At 38.5% G+C, this 11,746-nt stretch overlaps 2 protein-coding genes across 3 annotated transcripts in view; both read right to left on the bottom strand.

Moving 5' to 3' along the window:
- Positions 1–355: 355 nt before the first annotated feature.
- n4bp2l2 (NEDD4 binding protein 2-like 2) lies at positions 356–5,468 on the bottom strand. The gene is made up of 6 exons (XM_041803776.1): positions 5,367–5,468; positions 3,463–4,985; positions 3,225–3,349; positions 990–1,078; positions 839–915; positions 356–743 (listed from the first exon to the last, which is right to left on the bottom strand). The coding sequence occupies exons 2-6, from the start codon at positions 4,983–4,985 to the stop codon at positions 575–577; spliced, it is 1,983 nt and encodes a 660-aa protein (XP_041659710.1). The 5' UTR covers positions 5,367–5,468; the 3' UTR covers positions 356–574.
- A 1,475-nt stretch (positions 5,469–6,943) lies between these two features.
- brca2 (BRCA2 DNA repair associated) overlaps positions 6,944–11,746 on the bottom strand; it is a 15,197-nt gene continuing 10,394 nt past the window's right edge. The window contains exons 16-27 of one of the 2 annotated variants that reach the window (XM_041803757.1): positions 11,477–11,664; positions 10,707–10,877; positions 10,076–10,445; positions 9,837–9,992; positions 9,610–9,757; positions 9,425–9,537; positions 9,145–9,343; positions 8,866–9,032; positions 8,615–8,753; positions 8,285–8,541; positions 7,480–7,623; positions 6,944–7,400 (exon numbers count right to left, since the gene is read on the bottom strand). In XM_041803757.1, the coding sequence (XP_041659691.1) occupies positions 7,050–7,400; positions 7,480–7,623; positions 8,285–8,541; positions 8,615–8,753; positions 8,866–9,032; positions 9,145–9,343; positions 9,425–9,537; positions 9,610–9,757; positions 9,837–9,992; positions 10,076–10,445; positions 10,707–10,877; positions 11,477–11,664 (2,403 nt within the window). In that variant the 3' untranslated portion in view covers positions 6,944–7,049. The remainder of the gene's footprint in view (positions 7,401–7,479; positions 7,624–8,284; positions 8,542–8,614; positions 8,754–8,865; positions 9,033–9,144; positions 9,344–9,424; positions 9,538–9,609; positions 9,758–9,836; positions 9,993–10,075; positions 10,446–10,706; positions 10,878–11,476; positions 11,665–11,746) is intronic. The other variant, XM_041803763.1, reaches the window with a different exon arrangement.

Here is an 11,746-nt window from a genome sequence, read left to right as displayed (position 1 = left end):
TAAGGGATCAGATTTAACCATAAATAAATAAATAAATAAATCCAGTACAATAAAGACTTGTGCTGACATAGGTCTGTTAGTCTTGCCTTAAACTCCACAAACTTGTTTTCTAACTGCCAAAACCAAATTTAACATTCTAAACTACATCTGCCGATACTGATATGCCAATATCACACATATCTATTTGTGACGTTTTTTTTTCTTTTACTGTAGTGACTCAGAAAGCACTAGGAACAATTTTAGCAACCAATTGGTGATCAATTATGACAGGAAAAAACACCAAGGCAATCAACGATGACCTCAGGGCTCTTGTAAAAAGCGCACAATCTAACAACTGTACATTTATGACAAATTGTGAAAAAATGAGGCAACTTCTTTAACATTTATTACAATCATACTTTTTTTCATAGAAAAAATAAATTTCCTCTTTCTTTACAAAAATTATATTTAACAAAATAACTTATTACAATTTATGTAGATAAAGCGACTATCAAAATTTGCACAATTACAAAAGTGTTGTTCTTCAAGGCAAAGATTATGAACATCTGGAAATACTAGCTAACATCTGTAAAGACTACCTGAAATGTCTGTTATTCCTCCTGTTCCAAGGCTGATTGGGTTTACGTCTCTGGTTCACATGCTGCGGTTCTTGTGAACTCATGACGATGTCGATGGATACGGGAGATGAAAAACGATCCATCATCTGTGCGATCTTCTCCTGGTTAACACCATGCTTGTTCCTCCTGCAGGGAGAACAATAAAAAAATTCATAGCCTCCTGATTCTTCCTCAGGCTTGTTCTTATATGAAAATGTAAGGTGGTTACTAAGAAAACCTACTTCTCCAGTTCACAAGGATCAAACTTCCAGCTGGTGTCTGGTTCACAAAAGTCAACTCTGTATCCTCTCTCCATGGCCTGTCATAAAAATTGGACGTTTATTACAACCAAAAACAACATATCTAAAGTAATTTGTAAAATCTAATACCTACCATTTTGACATACGGCTTCATTTCCCAGGCTTGAATGTTTGTGTTGTCAATGATGATGGGAGATCGGCCATCAAGCATGGCGTCTTTAGCTGAAAGAATTAAACCGCATAGAAAAAATACTGAACAAACCGGTTAATATACAGTCATCATTCAGATATCACAAGAAGAAAACAACAACGTAGCTCTCGGTAAGAAACATGAATATTCAGTTGTTTAGAGAGAACTGTGTTTTCCCAGCAATATAAGAGTTCTGATAAAAACATACTGGTGGCTCATCTTTCTGCTAAAAAACAGCAGAGTATTAAATGTGGTATTGATAAAGCCCGAGATTGTTAAGAAATATTAAACCTTTTATGCATAGAGGTCAATACAGTGGACAGCTCTTCAAAGCCATTTTCTTGCATATCCATGGGTTTTGATGGCATAGTTGCACACTATTGCATCATCCAATATACTGACTCTTAGTGGAAATCCATTGTACATGCATTTATTTCCTTTTCAAACCAAGATGGCTGATGGCCAGTCAGGTATGCCAAGATCCCTTTGAATAGCCACAAAAGCCTTCTATTCTAGGATACCCTTGAAGGTAAAAAACACATTGTAACATCAAGTAACATCTAAGGAGTCATGCCTTTGTTAAATTTTCCAAGAACTGATTATGGATAGGGAGAAAATTCCAACTATTCACCTGTCCACTAAATTAGACATCATGTATTACTAGCTATTAACAGTGCTGTGAAAAAGTATTTGCCCCCTTTCTGATTCCTGATTTTGTTGCATATTTACCAAACGTACATGTTTTGGATCATCAAACCAATTTTAATGTCTCATAAAGACAACCCAAGTAAATACAAAATGCAGTTTTTAAATGATGATTTTATTTATTGAGGGGGAAAAAATCCAAACGCACTGTATGTCCACTACAATTCAGTTCTATTACTGTGATTTTTGTTCTTCGTCTGTAATGACTTTATTGGCTGTAGATAAATGTATTCCTTTTTTCAGAATGTAATTTTCTGTTTTACATATATCTTCACATTTTGTATTGCTCAAGAGCAGAGCATGATAGAAAGGCCTACAAGTTAGTGGAGCAAATACCATCTGAGTCAAGTGAGGATGTTAGTAACAGTGAGGATGAGTGGCTGCCAGAGAAAGACGGATTAGTTAATGCTAGTAGTTGTGACAGTGGAGAGGAGGAAGCTGAGGAGGCACTCCAGAGATCTGCTTTGTCCCCAGGTATCACTGGCCCTACTACATCGTAGCCAAAATGCTAACAGGTGACATGATGCTGCATATACCAGAAAATGGTATGCCAGAGTTGAAGCCATATTAATTTCCTTTGCATTTATTTCATAGTTTTCATATAACTGCATATCAATTCATTCATTAAAATGCATAGTATTGATATGTAATCACTGTATTATCAATACAGTGTGAAAACAAAAATGCGTATTGTTCGCTAAATGGACGTGTGAAAAGCTCCTTAAAATTTTGTAAAAAAGAAAAAAAGAGTTCAAATCTTGTTCTTATCCCTTAAGAACCATTAATAACTTGAAAAAAGATCCTGGATAAAAGATTTCATAATTCATGCATTAAGGGGTTTATAAAATTATCTATATCAATAACATTCAAGTACCTTTCTCTTCTCTTGAAAGTACTCTACTTCTAGTAAAAGTCCTTCAGTCGATCAATATCTTTATCAGTTTACTCTTTAATTATCTAAAGCACTGATAATGCTTTCATATCATTTTTTTGCTTATGACTTGAGTTTAAAGACAGAAAACATTTTGAGTAAAAGTAAAGAATTAAATAGAAAACTTTTCATGGACTAAAACTAGCCTAAATGTTTTGGAATTTTTGTTCACTACATCTAGGCTAAAACTACAAAGGTTAAAAATGAACTGAATGTGATTAAGCTAATTTTTTTTTTAGCTTTAAAACTGAATCTAAAATAACTGCAAAAAAGAAAACTGCTATCATTGATTGAATGATATGCAATTCCTTACATTTTAAAAGTTGCTGCTGACAAATATTTGACATTTTACTTGGCAATTACTCTGAAAATTGCTTACCAGAATATTTTATATATCCTTTCATCTATTTAGTGATTGTTATTTGATTCATCATTGCAGAACTGTGACTAAATTTGAAGATGACACTGAAAAATGTCAAGAGGTTTGAAAAAATGTCAAGAGGTTTGAAAAATGTCATGATGCGATGAAAACTTTTTCTTACCTCTTCTTTGGTTCCAATCATGTGCTTCTCCAAGGAGACCTACTTCATACCTGTAGCCATCACCATGAGCAAAGTAGTCATCTGTGCTCAGTATCAGCCCACTGGGACCAGTGGAGAGCAGCTCCCTATGAGCACAATGGGACATAAATGTAACAAAATATGTTACATTCAGGATATGAGTGACCATTGAACTAATTTATTATAATGCTGTGCATATAATTATCACACAGAGATGTACCTGGCCAAAGTTGATTTCCCAGATCCTGGTAAACCCCTCATCAAGATCAGCACCAAGGAGGAGTGATGTGCATTAGTGTTTTCAGGATGTTGGAAGTAACGGTCATACGGTTCATTTTCTGGACCATTCCTCTGACCCCTGCCATAATCTTCACCAAACTGAGACCCCTCTTCCTCTCTATCAGTAGACCATTCAGAGTTGACATTATCTGAATGACCATCATAACCACAGAACCGTTCATCCCTGTCAAAGTGCTGTGGAGAGTCTCTGTAAAAGCCCTGAGATGGTTGACTGCAAACATCTGGAGATGGGGAATTAGACAATGGTATGAAATTAGGATCTTCTTGATGCTGGTTGGTGAAACCGCCAAAGTTCGGATTTACATGTGGTGGGGGATTTTGTGGGTTTGGGAATGGAGGTGGTGGAAATGGTGGAGGATAAAATGGGGGTGTGTGAAATCTTGGGTTTGGTGGTCTGTTTGTTGTTTGAGGATGATGCCAGTGATTCTGAGGTGGAGCACTTCTACTGATGCTGTGGTCCAAGTCTGGCCTTGGTGTTCTGGGATAGTAGGGCTGATTTTCATACCAGTGTTGCCAAGACAGTTGTTTCTGTACACCGCTACTCTGGATGCTGACTGTTTTACCGGGGGTTACAGTTTGCTCCTCTTTCACAACTTGTGTATCTTTGCTTTGAGGCAGGTTTGACGGTGTGGTTTGCTGTGTCAAACAGGTATCTTGTTTGCCTTGGTTATTACTGGCACCATCAGGTGTATCAATCTGCGCAAGCTCTTTATAAAAGTCACTCAATGTGTCTTCAATATCAGGCTTGACTGTGTTTTTCACTGGAGGAAATGCAGGACCAATGAATGCAGTGCTAGTGAATCCGACTTCCTTTAACACTCGCTCCCTCTCACCTTTATCTGGACTGCTAGAGACTGCTCCTAAAATTACACAGTCTTCCTCATCAGAGTCATCTGTCATATCTTCTGTGTATCTCTCTGGAGGAACTCGACCATCTAACGTGGTGCCCTTGACTCTGACTTCCTTTAACTCACGCTCCCTTGCTCTTTTAGCTAGACTGCTTGAGACACTTCCAACAAACACACAGTCTTCCTCAGTAGCGTTCTCCTTCACATTTTCTTTGCATTTTTCTGGAGGAAAAGCTGAATCAAAAACTGTGGCACCTTTACTTCTGACTTCCTTAAACACCCGCTTCCTCTTACTTCTATCAGGCCTGCTGAGGACAGCTCCTAAAATCACACAGTCTTCCTCAGTGGAGTCCTTTTTACAATTTGTGTTTTTCTCTGGAGGAAAAGCTGGATCAATAAATGTGGTGCTCTTGATTCCCACTTCTTTTATAATTCGATCCCTCTTACTCTTATCTGGACTGCTGGAGACAGTTCCCACAATCACACACTCTTCCTCAGCAGAATCCTTTTTCATATCCTCGTTTCTTTCACCAACAGGCTCACAACGGTTTTCTTCGTCATCGAGGGTCGTACAGGAGGGTTCAGTATGAGACATCTGCATGAAAACAAATCATAGAATACGTTTAACAATACAAACCATGCTAACTTTCAATCACAAAAGATTAAACAGTGTGTTTTACAGTTATAAATTTCCAATTAATTTTACAGTAACAAAGATTAGACACCGACAGATGCTTAGGATTCATTTGTTAATGTATGTCCATACTTCAAAGGACAGAAAATTCCTACAATATTCTTAAAACAATGAATTATCGGTGGTCTTGGGTTCTTTCGGGTCATAGTGAACATTAACTGAAGCTAACTCGCTAGCTGTAACTCTCGGGCAGCATGTAAAAGTCGATACAAATCAGCTTGCAAGTGAATTTAATTTAATTATTTTAATAAGAGAGTAAAAATCACAATTTTTAATGCGCACCTCAGATATTCAGAAACCAAATATAATGGGTAAATCAACAAAAAACATCCGGCTAACAGATTCCTCATTGCCGTTGACTTGTGTTTACGGATGCGACGTCACGATGTTTCTTCCTCTCTCTGTTTACGTACATGCGACATTTGCACCAGCGCCACCTGTCGGACTTTTACTCAAATAAAAACAGACGATTACAACAAAGTTAAAAACCGAACCACACATTCCCTACAACAGGCTGCTTCATCTTCTCTTAGATAGTACAGGAAGTTTGCTTTATAGTAATTAACACATATAAGGTAAAATAAATTTGGTTAGTAATATACAGCATAGTTTAGGCGTAAACACACAAGCGCCATCTTTATGCTTTTTTGTATTTACTATTTGAATGTTCAGAATATGGATTTTAGCATTTCATTGAGCTCTTTTAAGGATCTACTGTATTTAACTAAAATTTCAAATGCATTTAATACTTTTTCAATTAATCTTTTAAAGTTTCTTGATTTTATTTATTCATATTCTTTATTCCTTGCCTTTTAATTCCGTCTCTTATCATTTTATTTTTTCTCTACTTTTATTCAGCCATCTTTTACTATCTTATCATGTTGGTAAGCATTGGTCTCTGAATCCTTTTATTGTTTCACAATTTTGTCCATCACTTTTCACTGGCTTGTGAAGAACTTTTGGATGCAAATGAATGTCATAAAGTTTGATTGACTGAGGTTTGCATTTAAAATATGCCAAGTTATGATCCTTGAAAGTATCATTAGATAGGGGATAACAGGCATGTTATTTTTGCTTATCTGACCATACCATACTCCATTCTGAGTATCAGCTTTTACCCTTTTTAAGATTTTGAGCCACTTAGACCAGACCAAAACAATAATAACATTCATTTTTGCCCATGTCCATTGAATTTCTAAATTAAGGTTAAGTAAAATGCACCAAGGGGCTGTGCAGTATGCCACTGCTGCCAGGTGTTTTTTACATGTGGAAAATTGTTAGAAGGAATTGCCGCTGTTACAGGATGTAAGGTTAACTAAGGTTCTGTATGAACTCTATTTATGTATTTATTGATTTGATCTGCAGGACAGAGTCCAGGAAAATTTTCCCTATGGGGACATTGAAGTCCATCTTATCTTTGACTGCTTCAGTAGATTGTAAAAATAAGTAATATTCAGCTAAATTTTTGTGGCATTATTTTGTGTTAAAATAACAAAAATAAGGATATAAGTACTTAACATTTCTATCAAAAAACTTTTTTTTCATAGTAGCCTTTTCGTATTTCAACTACTACCACTGCAAATACTTTTATTTACCTTTAAATCCGATTTTATTATTTGCTTATCCTGTAAAATATTTAATTAATAAATGATTAGAAAATGGCTAAATAATGTCAGTAAAAACCCAGGATGATTTTGTAAGTTCTATTTTTCTTACATCCTCAAAGTCTTCATTATAAGGTTATGGAGAAGCTAAGAAATTATCAACAAATTAAGATTAAAATGCGTAAGATGTAATTAAGTATGAAGTGATTACTTAATGTCTGTTGTGAAATCTTTTCATCTTTTTAATGAGTCCTATAGGACTAAAAACAACACAGTATGTGCCACAGCAGCCACACTTACATTCATTTGTACAATTATTTATAATGATGTTTTGTGCTCGTCTTTGTACAATAAAATGTGCCTAGTCACCAGCAAGCAGCGCCTGAGTGTCAATCATAGCCAGTTCCTCGTCATTCACCCACTCCTCCTCCACTGGTGGGCGGACTGGTTTGCGAGCTGGAGTCTGCACAGTTTTTAAAGTGCTTGGTGTTCCAGACCTCCGAGGGGGATTAAATGTTTTATTTACACACGGGGAGGACACTGAGCCCAGAAGGGAAAGAGGAGGAGGAGATGGGATACGAGACAGGTAGTCCAGAGCTCTCTTCCTCTTCAGACTGGTGGGGTCCTTCTCTGTCGAACAGTTTGATGAAGGAGGGTTCCTGCCGACGGGTGTGAAGGACCCAAGACTTCTGACTTGATGCTGCACAGCCACCTGCATTAAAGGTTAGCATTTAGTTGTCATTCCTTATTAAGTCACACTGAGAGAAATTCAGATAGAACTGTGAACTTGCATTTGTCTTTGTGCCTTGTCTTCTGTCTGCAGTAGAGGCCGGGGTTCGTGTATGCAGGGCTGGAGAGGAGATGGAGTGTGGCCCATCAGATCTGAGTAACTGTGACAGTTTTTCCTCAGCAGTAACAAAGAAGTTCTCCTGGCCCTGAAAGTACATGATACAAATATGAGCTATTGTTATAATTAGTACAGCTATATATTGGACCCAAATCAAAGGGATGGAGAAGAGAAAGAGCTACATTGCTTAGCTCACTTATTTGGAATCTGATCATTAACACTACAGTAGACTACTGATCAACTGTTTTTGTGTATATTTGCAGTGATTTTTTTTTTTGTTTTAAGATTTATTTTTGGACTTTTCGTGCCTTTATTTGATAGAGGACAGTGGACAGAGCTGAAAACAGGAGAGAGTGGGGAGAGACATGCGGTTGGCTGCCTGCGTACATGAGTCGCGCCTTAGACCGCTAGGCCATCTGTGCGCCATATTTTCAGTCATTAAAGGATTATTTACATACAAACTAGACTAACCTTTGCTAATTTATCAGATATTTTATTGATGTTTTGATTAGTTTACAATGACTTCATAGTTATCTTATTTTTAAATAAGCACAGAAACTTCTATAAAAACCTAGACCTGTATTTTAGTGGAACTGCTCATGCACTTTTAGTATAGATTTTTTCAAAATACAGGGCATTTTGAGCAGAAAAGCATTGAACCTTTTAATAAAATAGATAGCTTAAAGGGGCAAGAGGGAAACATTTACTTGTTTTTTTTTTATTTTCTAGGTTGGATTTTAGCACCATACCTGCACCAGATGTCTGATTTGGCTGATGGACTCCTTTAGATGAACCTCTTTGGGGTTTGTTGAGAAGGCGGTCAGATCTCCAGCGTACACCACAGGCATAGGATGTGTGGACTGTCCTCTCAGCTGCAGATTGCTCAAAGCCAACAGAATGCGGGGTTTCACCAAATCCTCCAAACCGGACTGAGCAAAACTGCTGAAACATCGAACTTTAACAATGTCCAGTTTCCCATCAGCCAAATAAAATGCAGGAGAGGAGCCTGTGTTCAAAACATATCATTTAGTAAATTATTTCTCCTTAGAGGAAACAGTTGAGAAAAAACAACCACCCACCCTGCCCATCGATGACACTGATGACAAATCCTGTCAGGTCGACCTCTCCACACAGCGGATGGTATTCTGGGTTTTGAAGATCCACAAAGTGGGTGGAGACTCTTGGTTGAAAACGTGCTGACAACCAATCTGGGGAAGACTGAAGGAAAAAAGTACAATTAGCATAAAATTAATTATATTATCAATATTAACTTTTAAATGCTGCTTTTTAAATTTCCATAAGCATGCCAAGATGATTAGAGTAACAGAACCTGTAGATCCTGAAACTGAGTCTTCTTTGTGCCGGTCAGCTGAACACCTGTATTACCACCAAGTTTCTTTCCTTCTGAGGGAGTGAGGTTGTAGACTTTGTATCGACATCCTTCCTTTAGTAAAGACTGATGATCAGAGGTAGGTCGCCAAAGATTTAACTGATAAACTAAGAAAAAAAGGCAAGGCGACATTTTAGATCAGTATTGGATTAATAAATAGTAATTTTAACAGTTAAAAGTTATGGTAATATTTCTGAAATAAATACAGATAAAACTCACTGCTGCCAGTTTGCCCAACAGAGTCAGCAAAGCAGAGCCTCCATACAGGAGTAACGTCTCTCTTTGGACAGCTGCCTTCACTGTTCTCTGCATTTTCCAAAGCTCGTCTGTACCGATCCTGCAGCTCAGCCTGCTTCCTCTCCATCAGAGAACGCTTGTATGCATGTAAAGTCTCCAACTGCTGGTCACTCAAATGAGCCTGGGACATACAGGGTAAAAAGTTCTGCAATTAAAGCTGCATTCATGAGAGACACTAGGTTAATCTGTGAAGTAATATCACCTCAAGGTAAGCTGGGTCTTCCTCTACTGCCTCATAGAGCTCCTCTCCGTCTTGAAGACTTGCGATACCCTGGCGACTGATCGTCCGTCGTCTACGTCGAGGTTTGCTCTTACCTTAAAATGACATTTTGTTAAGACTTATTCCATTTATCCCAATTTCTTATATATTGTAAACATCATTTCTACCTTTCTCCTCATTTTCAAAATCAGCCTGAATCTTGGCAAATAGGATCTCCATGGCTTTTTGCTTGTTGCTGTTGAATCGTCTCGCCTCCTTCTCTTCAGCTCGATCAGAACGAAACACAACGCCTCCATCTGGTTTCCTCTCCATCCACTAAAAACAATGAAATAAGCCTGCAGTAAGAATGAATGCAGACATGAAAAAGTAACAATAACTACAAGACTACGCATACCTGTATGGGGTAGCTCCTTAGTATGATGATGTCCACACATCCTACTGGTCCTCCATTGCAGTACAAAGAGGAAACAGGAAGAAGGAACGGACGTGGATCCCTGTGAAACCCGAGCTTTGTATCCCAGCGTGCAGGTCGGCTGCTATTGGCACAAACCTAAACACAGACAAACAAAAATCAAACCTGTAGTCTACACACTTTAATGATGGTCGAAGACAAACTGATGGGATTGCTCCTACCTTCAACATGAGAGATTCAGGAGCTTCCAGAGGGGAGCAGGCATCCTGTGATCCCACCAGCTGAGCCCCATGGATGATCAACTTCCCCCCCACAGCCAGCCGACCTTTGTGAAACATGGCAGTCAAAGGCTCATCCAGCTGTGCTTTAATGGAATACCATCCATCTGTCAGCCAAACAACTGCACATGGAGTCTGAAGCTTGGTGTCGCCACCTTGTGGCATTTTAGCGTCACTGAAATTTTGTCTTCTTGAGTGACCCCCGGAGACAACTCCGCATACACAGAGGACGAGAGTTTTGGCTGATGTGTCATCTTTTTCCATGATTTTTCTCAGAGCTGGCCTGCAGCTGTGATCCACCTCGACATCATACCTTAATAAAAAAAGAACACCCAAACACTGTAAACAGCTAGATAGTCAGGTAGTCCACAAAGATGACATTTTAGCATGTATTTAGTAGGTTCATAATCAAACTTGTTAATCTATAACAGAATAGTAAATAAAAATTTGATTATTCCCCAAGGTATCCACCATGTAATGCAGATTATTTGTAATTTGGTGAAATAATAATAAAGTGCAGTAACATCAAATCTGTGAGCCTAAAGAAGCATAAATAAACTATAATCCTATGTACCTGTACTTAAGTTGAAGGAGAACCTGTTCTGGGGTGAGACAGAGGCCCCCCATTGTTTCAGGAAATGATCTCTCCATGGACGCCTGCTTCCACACAATCCATCTGTAGTGGTTATAGACCCACTCCTCACTGATCAGCTTAGGATCCACACCAGGGGAATCAAGCAATGCTCTGAGTATAAATAAGAGGAAAACAGTACATAAAAAATAAAAAATACTGGGGCGCAGGTGGCAGAGCGGTTAAGGTGCTCCCCACATATGCAGACGGCCCGGGTTCGAATCCAGCCCAAGGCCCTTCACCGCATGTCTCTCCCCTGCTCTCGTCCATGTTTCTGACTCTATCCACCATCCTCCTCGATCAAATACAGGCACAAAAATGTACCTTTAAATAAAAATATTGTTTGCATAATAGGCGGGTAAGTGAGTTACACTATCAGGTCATCACGGAAGACGCATTGTTAATGTATAATATGGATGTTCTAAAGTGCAGTCACTTTGTATCAAATGCCCCAAACATACTGTTGATGCAAAATGTAAACTGGGTATTACCACTCAAAATGCTTGTAAGAATCATGGCACATTCACACACTCACAGCAGAGGTTGCTAATCACTCAATCACTCAATTCCTCTCCCACATATTCACATGCAGCAATGGGAGTCATTTGGGGTTTTGATGAGTGACTGCAGAAACTGGAGACTGAACCCCAAACTTTTCAGTTGAGAAGCAGATGATATTGGTGCAGTCTCTACAGCCTGGGAGAACTGTGTACCTGTAAAACTCCTGTTTCCCTGCAGTCCCATCATTGCTGGGGATAAGCCATCCTCCATCAGCGAGCTGTATACCACCTCCATCTATAAATGCTTCCTGCTTGATAAAGTGCTGCAACCTGAAGCAAAATGATTCTGCAGTCTCACCGGTGATTTCACACACATGCTGATGAACTCCAGATTCATACAGCTGGAGAAAGAGAACACACACATATCAAAACATGTTTATGTAAAGGCAATCTGGGTTCAAAACATTTTTATGACTGGGGCAT

The sequence above is a fragment of the Cheilinus undulatus genome, linkage group 2 (genome assembly GCF_018320785.1).
Source record: "Cheilinus undulatus linkage group 2, ASM1832078v1, whole genome shotgun sequence".
NCBI lineage: Eukaryota > Metazoa > Chordata > Actinopteri > Labriformes > Labridae > Cheilinus > Cheilinus undulatus.
Note: the sequence above shows the minus strand (reverse complement) of the source record. Positions and strands in the feature narration are given on the sequence as shown.